Source organism: Papio anubis, chromosome 5, assembly GCF_008728515.1.
Source record: "Papio anubis isolate 15944 chromosome 5, Panubis1.0, whole genome shotgun sequence".
Taxonomy (NCBI): Eukaryota; Metazoa; Chordata; class Mammalia; order Primates; family Cercopithecidae; genus Papio; species Papio anubis.
In genome coordinates, this window is record NC_044980.1 from 64,227,900 (window position 1) to 64,252,069 (window position 24,170).

General features: G+C 41.9%; 1 protein-coding gene and 1 non-coding gene across 5 annotated transcripts in view; one reads left to right on the forward strand and one right to left on the reverse strand.

Annotated features, from left to right (window-relative positions):
* OCLN (occludin) overlaps positions 1-24,170 on the forward strand; it is a 60,900-nt gene that overhangs the window by 19,055 nt on the left and 17,675 nt on the right. For all 4 annotated transcript variants that reach the window (XM_003899773.2, XM_017959621.2, XM_003899772.2 and 1 more), the window contains 2 exons: positions 2,671-2,832; positions 22,152-22,297. In XM_003899773.2, the coding sequence (XP_003899822.1) occupies positions 2,671-2,832; positions 22,152-22,297 (308 nt within the window). The remainder of the gene's footprint in view (positions 1-2,670; positions 2,833-22,151; positions 22,298-24,170) is intronic.
* On the reverse strand, positions 18,045-18,147 carry LOC116275078. The gene has a single exon (XR_004184045.1). It is a non-coding gene; the product is annotated as a U6 spliceosomal RNA (small nuclear RNA).

A 24,170-nucleotide genomic window follows, 5' to 3' on the forward strand; every position in this document is an offset into this window, starting at 1 on the left:
AGTTTTTTGTATTTTTTAGTAGATACGGGGTTTCACGGGGTTAGCCAAGATGGTCTCGATCTCCTGACCTCGTGATCTGCCCGTCTCGGCCTCCCAAAGTGCTGGGATTACAGGCTTGAGCCACCGCGCCCGGCCTAACTGGGCTATTTTTGTTTTTGTTTTATTTTTGAGACAGAGTCTCACTCTGTCACCCACTCTGGGATGCAGTGATGCGGTCACTGCTCACTGCAGCCTTGACCTCCTGGGCTCAAGTGACCCTCCTACCTCAGTCTCCTGTGTAGCTAGGACCACAGGGGCATGCCACCACACTCGGATAATTTTTTAAAAATTTTTTCTGTAGAGATAGGGTCTCACTTTGTTGCCCAGTCTGGGCTGGAACTCCTGGGCTCAAGCAATCCTGCCTTGGCCTTCCAAACCACTGGGATTATAGGCATCTTCACTTTCTTGATGGTGTCCTTTGCATAAAAGTTTTTAGTTTTGGGCTGGGCATGGTAGCTCACGCCTGTAATCCCAGCACTTTGGGAGGCCAAGGTGGGTGGATCACCTGAGGTCAGGAGTTGGAGACCAGCCTGGCCAACATGGTGAAACCCTGTCTCTACTAAAAATAAAAAAATTAGCTGGACATGGTGGTACGCTCCTATAATCCCAGCTACTCAGGCTGAGGCAGGAGAATCACTTGAACCCAGGAGGTGGAGATTGCAGTGAGCCAAAATTGTGCCACTGCACTCCAGCCTGGACAACAAGAGCGAAAACTCTGTCTCAAAAAAAAAAGAAAAAAGTTTTTAGTTTTGATGATGTCCAGTTTATTTAATTTTTCTTCTGTTGCTTGTATTTTTCGTGTCATAGCTAATGTTTTGCCCAATTCAGGGTCACAAGGATGTACTCCTACATTGTCTATTTTTTAACTTTTCTGTAGTTTCATAATTTTAGCTCTTACCGTTAGGTCTGTGATTCATGTTGTGTTAATTTTGGGCGTGATGGAAGCAAGGGTTCTGAAAGCTTCCACATGTTTGTATGCAGTTGTCTTAGTGTTCTTGTTGAAAGGACTTTTTCTCCACTAAGTTTTCTTCATGCCTTTGTCAAAAATGAATTGATCATAAATGTGGACATTTATTTCTGGGCTCTCAATTCAGTTCCATTAATCATATGTCCTTATGCCAGTACCTTACTGTCTTGATTACTGTAGCTTTGTAGTAAGTTTTGAAATTGTGGACTGGGAGTTCTCCAACTTTGTTCTTCAAAACTATTTTGGCTAGATTCTGGATTCCTTGCATTTCCATATGGATTTTAAGATGAGCATGTCAATTTTGGAAAAAAATGCCAGCTAGGATTTTGAAGGGTTATATTGAATCTGTAGGTCAATTTTGGATGTATTGTCATCTTTACAATTACAAGTCTTCTGATTCATGAACGTAAGATGTCTTGTGATTTATGTAGGTCTTGTTAAACTTCTTTTAATTGTGTTTTATAGTTTTCAGAGTGTAAGTATGTTTTAAAGCAATGCAAGTGATTCAAATGTGCAGGTTGGGGTTGAGAAACCTACCTTAGTAACCATGAGTCATCCTGATTATATTAACATCTGAAACATTTCTGAGTTACTAATCTTTTTTCCCTTGTTTTCCTTTTTTCTTACACTGACTCTGGAATTCCCATTCCTGAATGAGTCACTCCTTTGGAGTTAGACCTCTAGTATCTCTGCCATTATTTTGAAGACAGAAGGTTTTCCCTGCAGATGTAGGTTTTCACAGTGCTCGTTGTTGCCATTTAGACATGCCCATTGTAGATAGGGACTGAAGGTTGGTACTCCTATCCTATCACACCCCCATCCATCCCTCTTAGTTCTCTTACTACTTGAAACTTGTAGTCTTTGAAAAATGATGTCACTGTCAGACAGCTGGAAGGAGAGCCTCTTGTTCCCATTAGCAGACATCCAGGGCGGAGGCCTGGTACTTCCCTCAACTTCAAATACCTCCTAGGCCAATATACCATTTAATATCCCATCACTGCTGGGAGAACTGTTAAGAGTAGGAAGTTTGTCACAGGGCCCTTTCTAGTAAGTATGCAAGACTCCTAAAACAGAGAAACCTGCCAGACCAAACAAATCATTAGTCAATTTACTACTTATAGCTTGATTAGATCCATGTCTTCATCATTTTTGGTAAGATAGAGATCTGTGGACTGAAATTTACATTCATTGTAAAAAGGCTTGCTAAGCATGTGTTTTGAACAAGATTACAAGCATGATTGGCTATTTTAAAGCTTTTGAATAGCATTTTTCAGGCCCTTTAGAAGTATACCAATGATTGAGTTACTTTACTGGCCATTCTCATCTGTTTATAAAACTGTGGCCCATAGATGCACAAGCTTTGGAACTAATTTTCTACAGCTCTGAAATGAGGGTGATGATTGATAGTTTTTAACGTTAGGCATTTTCTGAGGATTGAATCAAGTAGTATGTATGTGTGTACATTTGCTGGCCTTAGCCCAGTTAGTGTGGGTTAGGTTTTATGATATGTCTGAAATGTAACTATTTGCTTCAGTTTTCTGTAAGTTAAACCACATGGATTTAGTAGGGCCTTAGGTAGATAAGGGTTTTAATAGTATGTAGAGGGTGAATTGTGATTAAGTAATTAAAATCTAATTATGCCAATATTTTTCACCCCTTTTTAGGCCATTGCCATTGTACTGGGTTTCTTGATTATTGTGGCTTTTGCTTTAATAATTTTCTTTGCTGTGAAAACTCGAAGAAAGATGGACAGGTATGACAAGTCCAATATTTTGTGGGACAAGGAACACATTTATGAAGAGCAGTCCCCCAATGTCGAGGAGTGGGTAAGTGTTAAAAAAATAACTTTACATCTTTTATTAAAGCCCCAAATTTGTGTCTGAATTTTTAGTGCTTTGTTAAACTTTATTCTTATAATTAATGTTTGTATATGTTGCAAAAATTGTTGCATTGGTTTTTACTCAGAATTTTAAGAGGGTGGGCTAAGTGGAAATGGTTTTACTAAAAGGCGAAAATCAGCTTTCTATTTTCAAGAAGTGAATCTAGGTTTTGAAAAGAAATGGCTTCTAAAAAAATCATGCAGAAAGAACTTGGTTTTTGCAAAACAAAAACTGCTTCTTCCCCTACTGCCTTTTATTTTTCTGCTTATCATTTTGGAGATAAACAGAAACCATTGCCAAGGGTGCTCTCTTGGGTCAAGATTGGCAAGGGTGTTTTTGGAATAGCAGGTGGCAGGCCTTTTAAACTTTTGACATAGATAACAGCATGACAAACCACAGTGACTAATTCTGAGTTAACATTATGAAATACTTCAGTGAGGCAAAGACAGATTAGAACAATTTCCTTTTAAAAATATATGCTATTAATCTTACCAGGCTTCCTATATGATGTGATTTGCTGAAAGCCTAGGAAGTTCATCTCTTTAAAAATGCCTCCCAAATGAGTGTTAGTAAACTGTCTTTAGAGATGTTTAGAGGCCAGGTGTGGTGGCTCACACTTGGAATCCCAGCACTTAGAGAAGCCAAGGTGGGAGGATCACTTGAGTCCAGGAGTTTGAGAACAACCCGGGCAACATAATGGGACCCTGTCTCTACAAAAAATAAAAAAAAGAAATTAGCTGGGCATGATGGTGTATGCCGGAAGTCCCAGCTACTCAGGAAGCTGAGGTGGGAGAATCACTGGAGCATGGGAGGTTGAAGCTGCAGTGAGCTGTGATTCTGCCACTGGCACTCTTGCCTGGGTGGCAGAGTGAGACCCTGTCTCGGAAAAAATAAAAACGAAAAGATGTTTGGAGTGAAACTTTTTCTAAGAAATCCCCTTAGGGTCCTGTTAGAAGCTGCCTCAGAAACTGACATCACAGGGTTCTTTGAGCAGATTGATTGATTGTCATGAAGGTATTGCCACTGGTTCCCGGGGAGGTTTATTTTGGCCTCTAGGAGTGGGGTGGGGAGTGGGCTGGCTAAAGATGGATGCTGGCTGCTGCTGGTCAGGTCTAGGGTAAAGAAGTTAATATCTTTTTTTTTTTTTTTTTTTTGAGACGGAGTCTGGCTCTGTTGCTCAGGCTGGAGTACAGTGGTGCAATATCGGCTCACTGCAACCTCCACCTCCCGGGTTCAAGCGATTCTCCTGCCTCGGCTTCTCGAGTAGCTAGGACTACAGGTGCATACCACCACGCCTGATTAGTTCTTTTGTATTTTTAGGAGAGACGGGGTTTCAGCATGTTGGCCAGGCTGGTCTCGAACTCCTGACCTCAAGTGATCTGCCTGCCTTGGCCTCCCAAAATGCTGGGATTATAGGCGAGACATTACTATCTTGAAGGCTTAGCTCTAACATTCTATAAGTCTGATTTTTAAGGGAATCTAGGAAGATAGATGAATTTTTTTTCTGGTTAATTAAGGAGCAAAAATGAAGCAGTCTTAGGAAAGCCAAGAAGGCTGTGGTATGTATTCACCACTGAGATGATAGTTCTTATGTCCCTGCCCTTGACTTGAAGCCCTGTTTTTTTTTTTTTCCCCTCGCTTTAACATGAGAAGGTGTTAGGAAGTGTTTTCTTTCGACCTTTACCTCCAGGCAAGGCCACCTGTAGCTGGAATAGAACAGGTCTATATTAGGAGCTATGAAGTAAATGTTTCGCTGAGAGTTTCTGGGTGTGTTAGTTTTCATTGGCAGTTAGATTTGTTTACTTAAGGTTTCAAGAGGCTTAAAAACAACAAACCCAACTCAAGGGAGACCAATGCCAGTAATATTAGAGTGCCAGTGAACTTTGGCCTCTCATCTGATTTACTATCATGTAGGTTTAATCAGTTCTAGTTGCTTTTGATAACTTGGCAAAAGATAACTATTGTAACTTATGGAGGTGATGATGATTAAGGTGAAAGAATGACTTAGCTTTGAAAAAGGTATTATTTTAATAAAATTCCTCCTTGAACCTCTGGAAATTTGATACCCTGTGGGTTGTTGCACATGGACTTCATTGTTTCTCTCTAGTAACAAGTATTTTCATTGTATGTAAAAGAACTATCTGTTGAATAGCAGATATATGATTTTGCCCAGACTAATGTTTTATGTGATACTTAACCAGAGGCAAATTCCTAGTTTCTTTTCCTCTCCCCTTCAGTTTTCTGAACTGAAATGCGTTAGAAAGCCTATTTAAAATAAATTATTTGGAGGTGGTTTAACCACTGGTATTTTGCCTTTCTTTTTTTTTTTTTTTTTTTTTTTTGAGACAGAGTCTCGCGCTGTGTCACCCAGGCTGGAGTGCAGTGGCGCGATCTCGGCTCACTGCAAGCTCCGCCTCCCAGGTTCAGGCCATTCTCCTGCCTCAGCCTCCGAGTAGCTGGGACTACAGGCGCCCGCCACCACGCCCGGCTAGTTTTTTGTATTTTTAGTAGAGACGGGGTTTCACCACGTTAGCCAGGATGGTCTCGATCTCCTGACCTCGTGATCCGCCCGCCTCGGCCTCCCAAAGTGCTGGGATTACAGGCTTGAGCCACCGCGCCCGGCCTGGTATTTTGCCTTTCTTTCTATTCTCCCCTCACCTGCCCAAGTTCACGTCGCGGAATTCAATACCACGTTCTCATTCTTTCCTTAATTGATGGCAACAGGCAGATGTAGCCTGTTACTTTCATTTCTGCTTGAATTAGTTTCACCCTGATAATGTGGCTATCACTGTGGAATTGTGTCTTCCTGCATCTAAACTGTTCACGGTGGAGTAGATTAGGGAGTTTTCTTCCTTTTGGTCATGAGAAATTAATATCAAAACAATTTCTACTTAAAATAATGGACAAGAATCTAGAATTAACTACTTGCACTAAAGGAGAATTAAAATTTGGGTTTTATTGATTGCAAAGAGCCGAGACAGGTGACTCCCCGAATAGCTAATGATGGTTGATTTGAGGGGAAAAAGAAAAACTCAAGTCTGTAATCCCAGTACTTGCGAGGCCAGGGAGGATCACTTGAGCCCAGGAGTTTAAGACCATCTGGGGCAACATGGCAAGACCCTATATCCACAAAAAATTAAAAAAAATTAGCCGGACGTGGGCACAGGTGCCTGTAGTCCCAGCTACTTGGGAAGCTGAGGTGGGAGGATTCCTGGAGCCTGGGAGGTCAAGGCTGCAGTGAGCCATGATCTCACCACTGCACTCCAGCCTGGGTGACAGAATGAGACCCTGTCCCAAAAAAGCAAAACAAAAAATTACTACAGTAACAATTAGCTACTCAATATTAGTTTAATCCCTCCCTACAGATTGCGGTCGGTCTAGAATTTTATTATGTTGCTAAATCTTACTGCCTTCCTTCTTGGATTTTTAGCATCTTCAGGATTATAACACGCCTCCTGCCCCGCCGCCTCTCAGAGCAGAGGGTAGTCAAAAGCTGTGCCTTCAGTGTTTAAAACAGGTTTTAGCCCTTTTGTATAATCTGTGAGAAAACTTAGAGTTTTGTAATTCCCTGTCCCTGTTGGCTGAACACGGTGGTTTCTCTGCCCTTCTTAGGGCTTTTTAGTGTTGTTGCTTTTTTCTCTTCCTTTTTCTGGATATCTTGTACCTTGTAAAATAAACAGCTCATGTTTGCACACTGCTTGGTTTATGACCTGGTCTTTTATAGTCACTCAGGTGGATACCAGTTTGTATTTTAAATGTTTTAAGGTTTGTTTAATTAAACTTTGCAGGTCTTTGTTTTGTTCTGCCCTCAAATTTCAGATCTGATTTTTTAAGTTAAATATTATGTTTGTTTAAGTATGGATGATTTGGAAAATACAGTGAAGTGCAGCCATTCCTTGGTATACTCAGGGGGTTGGTTCCAGGACCCCCATGCATATTCAACTCCTGTAGTTGGTGGAACCCATGTGTATGAAAAATTGGCCCTCTGGATACCCGGGTTTTGCATCCCGCCAATACTGTTTTCCATCTGTGTTTAGTTGAAAAAAATCCACATATATGTGGACCCATGCAGTTCCAACCTGGTTGTTCAAGGGCCGACTATATAAAGTAATTTTTTGTTTGTTTGTTTGTTTTGAGACAAAGTCTCACTCTGTTGCCAGGCTGGAGTGCAATGGCATGATCTCAGCTCACTGCAACCTCTCGCTCCCAGGTTCAAGTGGTTTTCAGTTAGCACTTTGGAGTACTTTTTTTTTGGGAGAAGGAGTCTTGCTCTATTGCCCAGGCTAGAGTGCAATGGCACTATCTCAGCTCACTGCAACCTCCGCCTCCTGGGTTAAAGCGATTCTCCTGCCTCAGCCTCTCAAGTAGCTGGGACTACAGGCACCTGCCACCACGCCTGGCTAAGTTTTGTATTTTTAGTAGAGACGGAGTTTCACCATCTTGGCCAGGCTAGCCTCGAACTTCTGAGCACGTGATCCATGCGCCTCCACCTCCCAAAGTGCTGGGATAATGGGCGTGAGCCACCATGCCTGGCCCAGGGCACTTTCTTTAATCATCTTTTTCCTTTCCTACTTCTTACTCTAAATCAGAAGTATGGTCATACTTCCTTAAATCTTTTTTTTTTTAATTTTGTTAATATTTAGAGACAGGGTGTAGCTCTGTCACATGTGTTGGAGTGCAGTGGTGCAGTCATAGCTCACTGCAGCCTCAAACTGGTTAATATTTGTAAAATACTTAGTATAATACCTTGCATATGGTAAATAATGTAATGTTATTTTTAATAATTTGGTGGTTTTTTTGTTTTTTTGTTTTGAGATGGAGTCTTGCTCTGTCACCCAGGCTGGAGTGCAGTGGCACAATCTCAGCTCACTACAACCTCCACCTCCTGGGTTCAAGTGATTCTCCTGCCTCAGCCTCCTGAGTAGCTGGGATTACAGGCGCACACCACCATGTCTAGCTAATTTTTGTACTTTTTTTGTTTTTTTTTGAGACGGAGTCTCGCTCTGTCGCCCAGGCTGAAGTGCAGTGGCCGGATCTCAGCTCACTGCAAGCTCCGCCTCCCGGGTTCACGCCATTCTCCTGCCTCAGCCTCCCGAGTAGCTGGGACTACAGGCACCCGCCACCACGCCCGGCTAATTTTTTGTATTTTTAGTAGAGACAGGGTTTCACCGTGTTAGCCAGGATGGTCTCGATCTCCTGACCTCGTGATCCAGCCGTCTCGGCCTCCCAAAGTGCTGGGATTACAGGCGTGGCCACCGCGCCCGGCCTGTACTTTTAATAGAGACGGGGTTTCACCACATTGTTTGAACTCCTGACCTCAGGTGATCCACCTGCCTCAGCCTCCCAAAGTGCTGGGATTACAGGCATGAGCCACCGTGCCCAGCCAATTTTGTGTTATTTTAAAACCAAAAATAGGATCATAATGTACACATTGTGTGCAGTTTGCTTTTTTAAAAACTTTGTTTTGTGAAAATCTTTCCAAGTCTGTCAGCACACAGACCTACTTGCTTTTAGCAGCTGGGTGGTATTTCATAGTATGAGTAAACGATGATTCATTCTCCTATTTATGGATGTTTTAATTGTGTTCGGTTTACTATTACAGATAATGCTGCAGTGAGCGTTCTCTCACATGTCTTTATGCACTCTTGCTAGTGTTTGTGTAAGATGAATTTCCAGAGCTAGTCATCGAGTGTGCACACTTAAAATTTTACTAGGTTAGCTGGGCATGGTGACTCGACTGTAGTCCCAGCTATTCAGGAGGATGAGACAGGAGGATCTCTTGAGCTCAAGAGTTTGAGGCTGCAGTGAGCTATGGTTGTGTCACTGTACTCCAGCTTAGGCAATAGAGCAAGACCCTTCTCTTGAAAAAAAGCATTTTACAAGGGATTACCAAGTTGAATTGTTTTTAAAAGCTCTGCAGGTTCTACTAACCCTAATGGTATATGAAATTGCTCAGTTCCCAACATTTTTTTCTGCTCTGGTTATTATCTGTCATTCATTTTTGTTAATCCAGTAAGTAAAAATAAAGTTTCATTTTCAAAATTTGGTGATTAAGCATATGCTTATTTCCTGTTCTTCATCACTTGATGTCTTCAGAGCATAGCTTAGTTTTCTGTGATTGTTCGTTCTTTCCTGACTGGAGTTTTTTATATTATGGTTATTAATATTTTGTCTTATTGATGATAATTTCTCACACATTATTGTGGTCTTTCACCTTTGTCTACAGTGTTTTTTTGTTTGTTTTAAGAGAGAGGGTCTCACTGTGTTGCTCAGGCTGCTTTTGAACTCCTGGCCTCAAGTGGTCCTTGTGCCTTGGCCTCCCAAAGTGTCGGGATTGCAGGCATTTGCCACCGTGCCCAGACTTCTTATTTTTTTATGTACTTATATTTCCTGTTTCTTTATGGCTTCTACATATCTTTGTTCCTAGAAAGTTTTATACCCCCTTCAAGGTTTAAGTAATACCCTCCTATAGTTTCTTTGGTATCTTAAAGTTTTGTTTTTTTACCCCATGTGTACTAAATGTGTGTAGAGGGTTGAGTTAAACATATGTCAGTCCTTGGTACATTTTAACATCCTTGATTGGTGTAATGTTCCTCTCATGTTTCTTGTTTTTATTTTTGCCCAATCTAGACCTTTAAGATCACCAGAAGCTTTAGACCACCAGAAACTTGTTTTTTTAAACAGCTTTATTGAGGTACAATTTATATACCATAAATAGTAATCACCCATTAAAAATTTACAGTAATTTTTAGCAAACTTAGAAGTGTCATGCACCCAATCCAGTTTTTGTGTTTTTGTTTTTGTTTTTTTTAACATCCGGGATATACAATGGACCACTCCCCTTGTTTTTGAAGATAAACGTTTCATTTTAGAATAGTTTTATTAATAGATTTACAGAAAAGTTGCAATTATAGTACGATGGATTTCTGTATACCATGGCACTCAGTTTTCCCTTTTGTGTTTTTTTCTTGAGACAAAGTCTCACTCTGTTGCCCAGGCTGGAGTGCAGTGGTACAACCATAGCTTACTACAGCCTTGACTGCTGGGCTCAAGCAGTCCTCCCACCTCAGCCTCCCAAGTAACTGGGACTACAGGCACATGCCACTATGCCTGGCTGACTTTTTTTTTTTTTTTTAAAGTAGAGACAGAGTTCGCTATGTTGCCCAGGCTAGTCTTGAACTCCTGAACTCATGCAGTTCTCCTGGCTTGGCCTCCCAAAGTGGTGGGATTACAGGTGTGAGCCACTACACACAGTGCAGCTAGTTGTCCTTATTGTTAACATGCTACATTAGTATGGTACATTTGTCACTACTACTGGACCAATATTGATATTTGCTATTAACCAAATGTCATAACTTTATTCAGATTGAGAAGCTTGTTTTTTATTATAGTATGAGATAAACACTAACTTAATTTTGTTCCCAAATGGTCAACTTGAATAATACTGAAATTGTGTTTTCTGAAATTTTACATTTTTTGGTGAAAGTTGAGTCTTTTGATTATTCTTCCTTTTTTGAACACATTTTGGCCAGAATAATTGTGTAAAAGGGGGCTATTAAGCCATTTTGTAACTGTATATGATAATATTTTTAGAGAATAGACAAAATTGATGTTGAAGTTAAATATGGTTTTATATTAACAGAAAGCATTTTCATCCGCATTCCTGGGGTCACATATGGGCGACAAAGCCAGGATTAGAACCCTAATTGAGCATTTCCATGCCATTAGATTCTTAGGAAAAACCTTAATGATTACCTTTTTTTTTTTTTTTTAATTATTTTTTGAGATGGAGTCTCGCTCTGTCACACAGGCTAGAGTGCAGTGGCGTGATCTCGGCTCACTGCAACCTCTACCTCCTGGGTTCAAGCAATTCTCCTGCCTCTGCCTCCCGAGTAGCTGGGATTACAGGCACCCGCCACCACACCCGGCTAATTTTTATATTTTTAGTAGAGATGGGGTTTCGTCATGTTGGCCAGGCTGGTCTCAAACTCCTGACCTCAGGTGATCCATCCGCCTCAGCCTCCCAAAGTGCTGGGGTTACAGGTGTAAACCACCGTGCCCAGCCAATGATTACCTTTTTAAAAACTGGACTTTAAGGCTGAGCACAGTGGCTGACACTTGTAATCCTAGCACTTTGGGAGGCCAAGGTGCGTGGATCACTTGAGGTCAGGAGTTTGACACCAGCCTGGCCAACGTGGTGAAACCCCATCTCTACTGAAAATACAAAATTAGCCGGGCCTGGTGGCACACGCCTCTAGTCCCAGCTACTCTGGAGGCTGAGGTGGGAAATCCACCTGAACCTGGTAGGTGGAGGTTGCAGTGAGCCGAGATGTGCCACTGCACTTCAGACTGGGTGACAAAGTGAGACTCTGTCTCTAAAAACAAAAACTGGACTTCAGGTGCACAGAAATAGATTAATTCAATTCTTAGCTTATGACATGATCACCTTTAGTCCATGCATAGCATTCCTGGTACATTTATTGTTTCATAATGAACACCTGCAGATCCACCATCCCACCTAATAATTACAATACATTACTAAGTTACATTATACAGTTTTCACTCTCTCATCTACTTGCTTCTACCTGTCCCCAGAGGTAGGCTGTCTAGAATTTGGAGTTTATTATAATTTGCTTTTTAAGAAGTTTTTACCTATGTATATGTATAACTTAGCAATACATGATTTTGTTTTGGGTGTTTTTTAACTTTGTAGAAGGTGTACCTGCATGTAGTGTCTTGGCATTTGCCGTTTTACTGAGAGTTAGGTTATAGATTAATGCATGTTGATGGAGCTGAAGTCCATCTGATGTCACCATTGTCTGGTCCTCTATTTTATAACATTTCATAGCAGTTTATCCAGTTTCCTTTTAATGGGGTTTTGGATTATTAAAACCATTACAAATGCCATGAACATTTTTATTTTTTATTTATATTTTTTGAGATAGTGTCTCGCTCTGTTGCCTGGGCTGGAGTGTAGTGGCGTGATCTTGGCTCACTGTAACCTCCGCCTCCCAGGTTCAAGCAATTCTCCCACTTCAGCCTCCAAAGTAGCTGGGATTACAGGCGTATGCCACCACACCTGGCTAATTTTTGTATTTTCAGTAGGGATGGGGTTTTGCCATGTTGGCCAGGCTGGTCTCAAACTCCTGACCTCAAGTGATCCACCTGCCTTGGCCTCCCAAAGTGCTGGAATTACAGGCATGAGCGACCCTGCCTGGCCCCATGAACATTTTTAAATCACCTATACTTGTGAACATTTCTCTTGGCTATGTACCTAAGAATGGAGCTTCTGGGATGCAGCATTTGTGGGTGTACATTTCTTTCTTTTTTTTTTTTGAGATGAGGTCTCACTCTGTCACCCAGGCTGGAGTACAGTGGTGGGATCTCAGCTCACTACAAGCTCCGCCTCCCGGGTTCATGCCATTCTTCTGCCTCAGCCTCCTGAGTAGCTGGGACTACAGGTGCCCACCACCACACCTGCCTAATTTTTTGTATTTTTAGTAGAGATGGGGTTTCACCATGTTAGCCAGGGTGGTCTCGATCTCCTGACCTCATGATCCACCCGCCTCGGCCTCCCAAAGTGCTGGGATTACAGGCGTGAGCCACCGCGCCCGGCCTGTGAGTGTACATTTCTATAAAACAATGCCAAGTTATTTTCCATATATAATCTAAACGAGCAACTCTTGGTGGTGTTAGACTTTATAATATTTTCCAGTCAAATGTGTAAAAGTGTATCACTGTTGTCTTGGTTTATATTTCTTCTGAACATGTCATGTTTATTGGCCTAATGTGTTTTCTCTTCTACTTTTTACCTTTTGGCAATTGCTGAGGTGGCAAAACTCAACCAGTTTCTCTGATACTCTTGATTTTTATAAGCGTTTTGATGGGATAAAGGTCAACTTTTTATGAGGCATAGTCCTGAGGAAGTATAGTCTATTGCCTGATCATTAGTGTCCTTTTCACAAATGAGTAACCCTTTATAGATACGACAAGCCAAAGTGCCTTCTCTCCTTTATTTAGGGAAAGATGTGTTCCTTCCCTTTTCCACTGTGTTGTTGGTATGATAGAGGTCTTTCTCAGGGTTGAGAATCAATTAATGTTTCTGTTGTGTTATAAGTAGGTACCCTCAGCTGTTGTCATGCTGAGTGAACTTTCTCACTGTTGCTCTAGGTTATTTTATGATACCTGGGCCCAAACAACAGGCACTGTCAGGTTTGTGCATCACTGCAGGCAAACGAGACCCATAACTTGTATGTCTTTATGAGGTACAGTGATCTGCAACATTGAAGAGAATTGTGTCTACATCAGTGGTTCTCAAACTTTTGCAGGCAACAGAGTCACCTGGAGGGCTCATTGAAACAGCCCACTCACTCCCACCCTGGAGTTTATGATGCGCACGCTATGCCTGGGTGGGGCGTAGGTCGGTAATATTAATGTAGCTGGTCTGGGGACCATATTTTGAGAACCACTATTTTATAGATTCAAGCTGCAACCATTAAACTGTAAGCAAGTTATCATTACATCATGGCATACTTGGAAAACGGTAACTTAGTACAAGATACTGGAGTAAACTGAGGGGGATCTGGAAGTGCAGATGATTGGCTCACAGGCTGAATGACCAAAGACATCGTGGCACACCTGTTGAAAAACTCTGGCATGAGGTACAGGTATATTTAACAGTCTGAAATTCACAGGGATTTTCATTTAAGTAAGGGGCCTTGAATGAGATCATTGATAAGCCTCATTGAGTACAAGGTTTTCCTACCTCATCCTCTTCCAGAGCTCTAATAACTTGTTGACTCTCAGGGAATTTCAGAATTTACCTTTGCTGGTGTCAACCTAAAGATGACACAATTATAAATTTAGAAAGAATCTCCAGCTGTGAAAGGGAAGAAAAAAGTAGAAAGGAGACTGTTTATTATAAAGGGTTACAACCTGCAAGGTGGCCATCCTTGACAGTCTTGGAAGCGTAGCTTCTGGCAGACACTGAAAGGCACTTAGAAGGAGATGGAGTTGGGACAAGAGCTTAATGCTGAACAGGTTGGCTATACCTTCCTATTCAACAGGTTATAGGAGGAGCTATGAATATCCATGAATGGGGTCCTGATGCACGTGTAATGAACAAACATTCATGTTACATGCATCCCACGTTCACTTTGGGGTGGAGACTTAACATTTAAATGTATTACAGTTAGACCCTGTACATCAAAAGGTGAATCAGGGGCCGGGCACGGTGGCTCCCGCCTGTAATCCCAGCATTTTGGGAGGCTGAGGCAGGTGGATCACCTGAGGTCAGGAGTTCAAGACCAGCTGGCCAACATGATGAAACTCCTTCTCTTTTAAAAATATAAAAATTAGCTGGGTGTGGTGGTGGGCGCCTGTAATCCCAGCTACTTGGGAGGCTGAGGCAGGAGAATTGCTTGAACCCAGGAGACGGTGGTTGCAGTGAGCCGACACAGTGCCACTGCACTCCATCCTGGGCAACAAAGTGAGACTTCGTCTCAAAAAAAAAGGTGAAACAGGAACACGAGGCGCTCACCTGCAGCTTCTGCAAGCTGGCCAGAACCACTCTGATCGGGAGGAAGTTACTGAAATCAGTTTCTTGTCCAGTCAAAGCTGTATGGCTTGTGGAACAGGGGTCAGTCAGTATCTGTTGGTGGATGAGCTGCGGTTGTTTTCTTTTTGTATTTTTTGGTAAGTTTTTATTTTTAATTTTTGTGGGTACATAGTAGGCTTATGCAATTGCTTTAATCTTGCTTATCTTGAGGCCAGTGCTTGTTTGGCTGCTGGAGAAAAAGAGCAACCTTATTATGGTAGTTAGAACATAGTGAATGGTTAGGACAAATATAGGGGTGTGGGATTTAACCCTTGTCTGGCATGGCCTTAGGTCTTGTTTATAACTTGGTGTTTTATTGCCACAAAGAGTCTGTTTCTATCAATCTTGATGATCTCTATGTTAACATGAATGCTGGTCAGTTGTGCCTGAACCACAAAAGGGAGGGAGTAAATGAGTTGTGTCTGACCTCCCATTCTCTCATGGCCAGGAACTCAGTTAAGATTTCTCTGAAGTACTCTTGGCCAAAAGGGAGTCTCTCGGTTGGGGGCTTAGGGTTTATTTATAGTTCTCATTAGTCTATATTATTAGTATTTTTGGACAGCGTGTAGTTGAGTAGGGGCAATTTGTTTCCTAAATCCTGAGTGCCACCTGAGCAAGGTAAAATAACCAGACATGTTCAAACCTGGTCCACAATCTCTTTATTTGTGGGATTAGTACATGTGAGACCGTCTGCCTTCAAGTGACCAAAGGTGGAGAAAAGTCTAAGAGAACTTTCCAGTCAATTTTGAAGCTTTTATTGGGCAGAGTATCTGAGGGTGTAAAATATCAGAAAACAGGAAAAACGAGTTAGACCACTTACTGTTGAGAACCTGTAGTACAAGGGCATAGGGCTGAGGAGGGTGGAATGGGCAGGTTGTAAACCTGGAGATGATCCTTGAGATTAAGATGCTCCTCCCTCTGCTGCCTGAGGTATTTCTCCACTTTAATCACCAAGCTGGGAAAAACCTACTCTTTCCTTTTTGAGAGAGGTGTTCCTAAACGCTGACCCAAACAAAAGCACATGGTGACTGAAACATACTCATAATAATTTTGCATCAATAGCTGCTCTTACCAAGTTAAACTAATAGGCAAATAAAATTCTTCAAAACAGTGAGGAGTTTAAGACAATGAGAATGGTCTCCTTTGTTACAAAGACCAGTCAAAATACCAAGTACCCAAGATGGGTACTTCAAGCCATGTTTGAATTCTTGAGGTGGCAGTTTGTTATGCCAGAAAGAGCTGGGCTTTGGAGCTAGATGGACCAGGGTTCAAATCTCCCCTCTGCTACTTTACCTTCTCTGTGACTTTGAGCAAGTTAATTTAACCATAGAAGCTCAATTTTCTCATCCGAAAATGGAGATAATTGTGTCTCCCTGGGTGGCAGTGAGAATAAACAGTCAGGTTTGCCTGGCACATGCTGGATACTTAGCAGGCGAACTTCCCTTTCCTTCTTAGTGATAGATGGCTTTTGCACATTGCTAGGCCACGTGGATGCAGGTCTAGTCTGACTCTCTCCCATATGTGAACTAGGGATGAAATTAGGGTGAGGGGAAAAATTAGGATTAGCTATAATTGCATATAATTTGCATATATTTTGCTTTTAGTAACTCTAAATGAAATATGAAATTGATTTAAGTGGGGATAAGTGTTTTCCCCAATCTTTGTTTTGGAGGAGAGAAGATTTTCTTTCAGAGTGACCTAGAACATTCCTTCTTGACCTTTTTATTCCTTCTCTGACTTCAGGGAGTCAGGGTGGGGAAGGTGGGACCAACATGGTGGTGTAGACCCATCTTACTCTCAGGTGAGGAAGAATCACGGTATGTATTCGGAGAAGAGCACCTGAGCTGCGCTAAAGGAGAGCTGCCCTCTTTGTTTTCCTTTTGGCATCCCACAGGGGTTTAGGATGTTTTCATTAACTCTCCAAGGAGTGTTAGGTGTTATTTGTCACAAAGAATTTTTTCACAAGTGACAGAATCAGAACACTTCTAATGAATACAATTAAGCTTTGAATAAAAATTCATCCTCATAATTACCTCTTGTGAAGATCTATAAAAATGATATTTCGGCCAGGCGCAGCGGCTCACTCCTGTAATCCCAGCACTTTGGGAGGCTGAGGCAGGTGGATCACCTGAGGTCGGGAGTTTAAGACCAGCCTGACCAACATGGAGAAACCCCGTCTCTACTAAAAATACAAAATTAGCCAGGCATGGTGGCGCATGCCTGTAATCCCAGCTACTCGGGAGGCTGAGGCAGGAGAATCACTTGAACCCAGGAGGCGGAGGTTGCGGTGAGCTGAGATTGTGCCATTGCACTCCAGCCTGGGCAAAAAGAGCTAAACTCCGTCTCAAAAAAAAAAAAAAAAAAAGATATTTCATTTTGCTATTTTGGAAATACTGAAGTTCTTTCTTAATTGGAATAAGAATCTTAAAAAAACTTCCCTAAGTATCCCCTAAATTAATAATTCGTACTCCTTAAGCATGTTTAGTGTGAGCGCTTGTCCTTTTTGAATGTAATTTCAAGAGTAAGTCTGAGTTACGGTTTTTTTTTTGTTTTTTTGTTTTTTTTTTTGTTTTTTTGAGATGGAATCTGTCACCCAGGCTGGAGTGCAGTAGTGCGATCTCGGCATACTGCAACCTCCACCTCCTGGGTTCAAGTGATTCTCCTGCCTCAGCCTCCAAGTAGCTGGGATTATAGGCGTGCGCCACCATGCCTGGCTATTTTTGAGATGGGGTTTCACCATGTTGGCCAGACTGGTCTCGAACTCCCGACTTCAGGTAATCGCTCCTGCCTCAGCCTCCCAAAGTACTGGGATTACAGGCATCAGCTACTGCGCCCAGCCTAGAGAAATCTTTAATTTGTGTTTTCATCCTGCTTTCTTCTGTCCCTAGTTTCTTAGAGATATCCTCAAGTTACTTAAGGGAAAATTGTTACAAAGACATTTTACTGTTTAGAATTATGCCTAGCTGGTTTTCTCAAGTTCTCATTCTTTAAAAGCGAGGTGTAGTGGTGTGAGCCTGTAGTCCCAGCTGCTCAGGAGGCTGGCGTAGGAGGATTACATGAGTCCAGGAGTTCAAGCCCAGCCTGGGCAACATAGCAAGGCCTCATCTCTTAAGAAAAAAAAATCTTACTGAAAATTAAAATCTTTTTTTTTTTTTCTTTTTTAAGAGAACTTTAACTACATCATTGAGTTTTATGAGCTGACTGGGGATCCTATCAGTAATAACAGTGAAATTCAGAAGTCCTTTCTCTCATAATAGGAAATACAGGTTGGGGATTCCTTGTAGAAATGAGCACCTGTTCACTTTGTATTGCCCCCTCCAACCCCCTTCTACTTTCCTCCTGTCCTTCAAAAGCCACAGATACTGGGTTTATACTTACTTTGCATTGATACCATTAAGTGGGTTAGAGGAAAAAATATTTTAGCCTTTTTTTCAGAAAAATTGAAGCGTAAAGAGAGAAAAAAAATGATCTTTTCAAATATATTTTGTTTTTCAAATATATTTTGCCTTTGCCTCTAGACTCTTGGAGTGGCATCATAGCTGGCTCAGAATTAAAAAAAAAAAAATATGTGGAATGTTTCATGAATTTGGGTGCCATCCTTGCCCAAGGGCCATGCTAACCTTCCCTGTATTGTTCAGCTTTATATACGTGCTGCCGAAGGGAGCACTGCCTTCGAGTTTATTATGCACGCGTATAGAAAAGGTTTAATCAAAGATCTGTGCTGGAGGGTGGAGTCAGTGGTCAAGCTAGTCCAGTTCTGCTGACGCTAAGAGAGAAAGGTCAGCTCAGCGTGCCTCATTGATAAGATACCTCGGTATACATGTAGGAATATAACAGTTATCAGTGAAGTAACCTTTATGCAGCAAACTTGGGGCTCCCGATTTGTGCCAGACACTGTGTGGTACTTCGGAGACTCGAAGAGGAAAGCAGGAGACTGCCCACCCTTCCATTTTCTTTTCTTTTCTTTTTTTTTTTTTTTTTGAGACGGAGTCTCGCTCTGTCACCCAGGCTGGAGTGCAGTGGCCGGATCTCAGCTCACTTCCATTTTCTATGTCTAGGTTCTTGGGAAAGTTGTCTAACTTCCTGAGCCACAGCTTCCTCATTTCTGAAAAAGAAATGTCTGTAGAGCCATGCCTACTAAATGATCTGTCACTTCAATATTTGGCTCATTGTAAGCAGTCAGATAGTGGTGGCTTAAGCCCAGTCCACTGCCTACTGAAGTGAGATAGGTGAGCAAGCCATTGTACTGTGAGTAAGCCATTGTTTGGCAGCGTATAAGTGATTTGGTGGGAGGTTTGTATGCACAGGTGTAGGGAAATAGCACAGGTTGGTGCCTCATCCAGGAGGGGCTTGTATGAGGAGGAGGTGGTGGCACGTGAGCCAAGAATTGAAGCCCAATTAAGGAATAGCTGGCAAAAGGGGAAGGGCGTTCTAGCCAGTAAGAAATCTCTGAAAAGATACCCAGACTCTGCTAAAGCTCACGCTGTGAGGAGGGGGTGGGACCTAGAGAAGTATAAAATGGGTTTTTAAGCAAAGGAAGCATTTTTAAATTCTGATGAGGTATTGGATTAAGAATAGGCTTTGGTTTGGTGAAGCAGTTGCCTGTGAAGCTTGGCAACTTCTGCTGTAAACTTTTGTTGTAAGGAATTCTGTGGGAACCGAGTGCTCCCCTCCCTTCCCCCCTGTGGTGAGATCTGAGCACACTCCGTGGTAACCCACCCACTGGTTTCGCAGTTGCTGCCAAATTCCACTTTCAGAGGGAAATGATTCTATTCCTTTCTGACTCTGAATGTTAAACAATCAAGAATACCCCTATGGACTTTGAGGGGTAGGTAAATATCTTTCTGCATGCAGTACTGCCTGGATAAGTCCGGAGAGTGTATCTTGTGTTTTAATGCTACTAAGAATGGGAAAGTTAAGATGTAAGGAATATGTATTGCAGGAAGATACACTATATTGAAGCTGAACTTAATTGTAAGGCTTTATAATAGCAAAATAATCTAAATAAAGGTCTTCTGCCACCTCTAAATTCTTGTAAAAATTAATTTGATCAGATCCAGTGGCCTTAATTCCAAAATCCAGCATCTTTTGAATTTTTACTGTGTTTAAAGGCACTGTGGTAAATGTGATACCTTGTCACCTCATTTAATCGTCAAAATAACTTTATGTACTAGGTAGTTTCTTCTTCTTCTTCTTCTTCTTCTTCTTCTTCTTCTTCTTCTTCTACTTTTTTTTCCAGAGGAAAACTGAGGCTTTATAAAATTTATGGTTGGCAGACCTGGGGTGAGCCAGATAATCTGATGCCATTGGTTGTTTGTGTATGTATTTGAGACAGGGTCTCATTCTGTCACCCAGGTTGGAGTGCAGTGGCACAATCAGAGCTCACTGCAGCCTCCGTCTCTCAGGCTCAAGAGGTCTTCCCATCTCAGCCTCCCGAGTAACTGGTACTATAGGCACGTGTACCAAACCTGGCTAAAATGCCATTGATCCTATCACAAAGCTAAAGCGGTTCTACCCTTTTGAATAGCAGCTCTTTTTCACAGAAATGATTTGTAGATTTAGTTTTTTTCCACCCTTTATTTCTATTCCTTTGCCTTAAAACAACTAAATGATTCATCTAGGGTTAGCACTTGTTTGAGGTCTTTGATTTTTTTTTTTCCAATTTTTTTCCTCAATTACAGAGTGATATGTAATAATTTAAAGACTATTAGGTGAAATGTCAAGAGTGTTGGAGCTGTTACATAAAACATAAAATCTAACAGTGGCTGGGCGGGGTGGCTCACGCCTGTAATCCTAGCACTTTGGGAGGCCAAGGTGGGTGGATCATTTGAGGTCAGGAGTTCGAGACCAGCTTGGCCAACATGGTTAGGCCCTGTCTCTACTAAAAATACAAAAATTAGCTGGGCATGGTGGCGGGCGCCTGTAATCCCAGCTACTCAGAAGGCTGAAGCAGGAGAATCTCTTGAACCTGGGAGGTGGAGGTTGCAATGAGCTGAGATCGCACCACTGCACTCCAGCCTGGGTGCAGGGTGAGACTCCGTGTCTCTCTCTCTCTCTCTCTCTCTCTCTATGTATATATATATATGTGTGTGTGTGTGTATATATGTATATATATAAAAAACAGTGTTGGGAGTCTAATTGGCTGTGCTTTTTATGTTTAAATTTTTATCCCAAAGGTTCTGTGGTAAGCCTTCCATGTTAACATTGACCTAAGGGAAGAACCTGAGGCAAAATTAATATAGAGAGTTTATTTGGGCCAAGGTTGAGAACAGCTGCCTGGGACATGCTTCCAAGCTGCCCTGGGGAGTGTTCCATTCAGCCTTTTTTATAAGCAAGTTTTTAAAGGCAAAAAAGGGGCACGAGGAGTGGGCAGAAACAAAGTTGTTCATCAGAATTCTCACTGGTTTACAGAAATAACGTTGTTACATGTTGAGCTATAGCAGGGTCATGGTGCCCAGTGTGGAGCATTGTTAGGTTATGCAGTTTCTGGAGATAACTACATAGCTCAAGGGGGCAGTAGGACTTGATTGCTGTTTCATTTTAATGCCTCTCCAGGCCTGATAAGTTTTAAGAAAGGGCTTACATTCCTCAGATAAGAAGAACCTGTATATGTATCTAACATTAAGGCATAATTTCTTTCTTTTTTGAGACAATCTCACTGTCGGCCAGGCCGGAGTGCAGTGGCACAATCTCTGCTCACTGCAACCTCTCCCTCTCCAGTTCAAGCGATTCTCCTGCCTTAGCCTCCTGAGTAGCTGGGACTACAGGCGCATGCCACCACGCCCGGCTAATTTTTGTGTGTGTGTGTGTGTATTTTTAGTAGAAACAGGGTTTCGCCATGTTAGCCAGGATGGTCTCGATCGCCTGACCTCGTGATCCACCCGCCTCGGCCTCCCAAAGTGCTGGGATTACAGGCGTGAGCCACCGCACCCAGCCTATTAAGGCATAATTTCTAATGCATGTTACTTCTGTAGGATGAATTCACTTACACATCACAATGAAATAAGGAAAGTGGAAAGGGAAGGCACTGATGTTGTGAGATATATTGTGTAGGCTATTAGTAATAGAGCCATTGAGAACCTACATTAAGGGAGAATAAACAAATCTCTTATTAAAAGAGCAGAAGTCAGCTTGAACTGCTTGATTTCTTCTGTGGTTTTAACATTCCACGTTGAGAGATGGATGGATTAAGAACCACCAGTGTACTTTGTTCTAGATTAGTGCTTTTCCAAGTGTGGTGCACAGACAGCAACATAGCATTACCTGAGAGCTTGTTAGAAATGAAAATTCTCCTAACCTGGACCTGGCTTAGGTTAAATGAGAATGGTCTTTCTAATGTAGGTGTGAGGTAATGAGACCAGTCTTCCTAATATGGAGGTGGGAAATTGCCATGGATAATTATTAAACCTAATCACATTAGGATGAGAACGAGGTGATCAGATTTTTCTTCGTGGTAATATACTTGTTTCAACTAGCAGTAGCACTATTTATATGTCTATTAAAAAGTGGATTTGACTATTAACCTGTAATGATTGCCTTTTTATTATTAGCATTAATAGCATTAATGGGCCACATAAATACTAGATAATGCATATAAGATAATTTTCTTCAGTGTATGCCCCCTTTTCATTACAAGATAAATAATAACTATCTCTTGGGGTTTTTTAAGGTTAAAAATGTGTCTGCAGGCACACAGGACGTGCCTCCACCCCCATCTGACTATGCGGAAAGAGTTGACAGTCCCGTGGCATACTCTTCCAACGGCAAAGTGAATGACAAGCGGTTTTATCCAGAGTCTTCCTATAAATCCACGCCGTAAGTAGCGTCTCTCTTAGTTTGACAGACTGAGTGTAAAAATGAGTATTTGCACATAATTGGTTTTTGTACCTTTCTGCTTAAAAAAGTATCCAGCAGTGCACACAAAAGCTGGATCTGGATCTTGGTATTACAACAATCTTTGCTTTGTTGGTAGAGAGGCCTACGGCCACTTGGAAGACCAGGATGAGGAGGGTGGGGTTCTCTTTCCCTTCTAAGTTGAAAATGCTTCTTTTCACTTGCTTGTTTAATTGAAAGGCTGGGTTGGGTTCTTTCACTCTAGGAATGTGGTTCTGCTATTTCTGGTTTTGAAGTTTAGGTGAGGGTGAGAGGAAGTGACTAAGAAGAGGTCAGTGCTGTGCTCAGCCTCTCCTTTTGCCTGTAATTGTTGGATCTCATAAACAGAAGGAGGACACTGCACATTAATCAACCCTGTCCACATACATTTCTGTTAAACTGGAAGACTTCATTTGAATCCAGGAATTGTGGTATTTCATTTGCTGTGCTAGGTCCTCAGTATTGTTGGGAGATGTGAAACTTCAGTGAACGTCTGGCCTAGGGTAGGTGCCATATGATTATTGAAATGATATCTCTGTGGTGGAAACACTTACCCTAAAGCCCAATTCTAATTCCACCTAATGACTAGTGAGAGAAGAATATTGGAGGTAATTGGTGTGGACGGGGATGTAATTTTTGCCTAAGGATGATAAAATCGGTATTTTTACATATATAGTCATGCATTGTTTAACGATGGGAATACAGAGAAGCGTGTCTTTAGGCAATTTCATCCTTGAGTGAACATCACAGTGTACTTAACACTGTGATGGATAGCCTAGATGGATAGCCTGCTTATGTGGTATAGCTTCTTGCTCCTACGCTACAAATGCAGACAGCATGTTAATATACCAAATACTCTAGGCAGAGGTAATACAGTGGTATTTGTATATCTAAACATAAAAAAGTTACAGTAAATATAAAAGATAAAAAATGGTACATCTTGGCTGGGTGCGGTGGCTCACGCCTATAATCCCAGCACTTTGGGAAGCCGAGACAGGCGGATCACCTGAGGTCAGGAGTTCAAGACCAGCCTGACCAACATGGAGAAACCCCATCTCTACTAAAAATACAAAATTAGCCGGGCATGGTGGCGTATGCCTATAATCCCAGCTACTCAGGAAGGCTGCAGCAGGAGAATCACTTGAACCCGGGAGGCGGAGGTTGCGGTGAGCGGAGGTTGTGCCATTGCATTCCAGCCTGGGCAACAAGAGCGAAGCTCCATCTTAAATAAATAAATAAATAAATAAATAAATAAATGGTACATCTTTGTAAGGAACTTACCATGAATGGAGCTTGCAGGACTAGAAGTTGCTCGGGGTGAGTCAGGGAGTAAGTGGTGAGTGAATGTGAAGGGCTAGGACATTACTGTACACTTTATAAACACTATACTTAGGCTATGCTAACTTTACTAAACATTTTTCTTTCTTCTATAATAAATCTTAGCTTTCTATAACTTTACTTTTTTTGACTCTTTTGTAATAGCACTTAAAACACAATCACATGGCTGGGTGCCCTGGCTCACGCCCATAGTCCCCACACTTTGGGAGGCCAGTGTGGACGCATCACCCGAGGTCAGGAGTTCGAGACTAGCCTGGTCAAAATGGTGAAACCCCGTCTACTAAAAATACAAAAATTAGCCAGGCATGGTAGTGCGTACCTGTAATCCCAGCTACTCAGGAGGCTGAGGCAGGAGAATTGCTTGAGCCTGGGAGGTGGAGGTTGCAGTGAGCTGAGATTGCACCAGTGCACTCTAGCCTGGGTGACAGAGTGAAACTCTGTTTTAAAAAAATTCAAAAAAAGAACAACAACGAAAAAC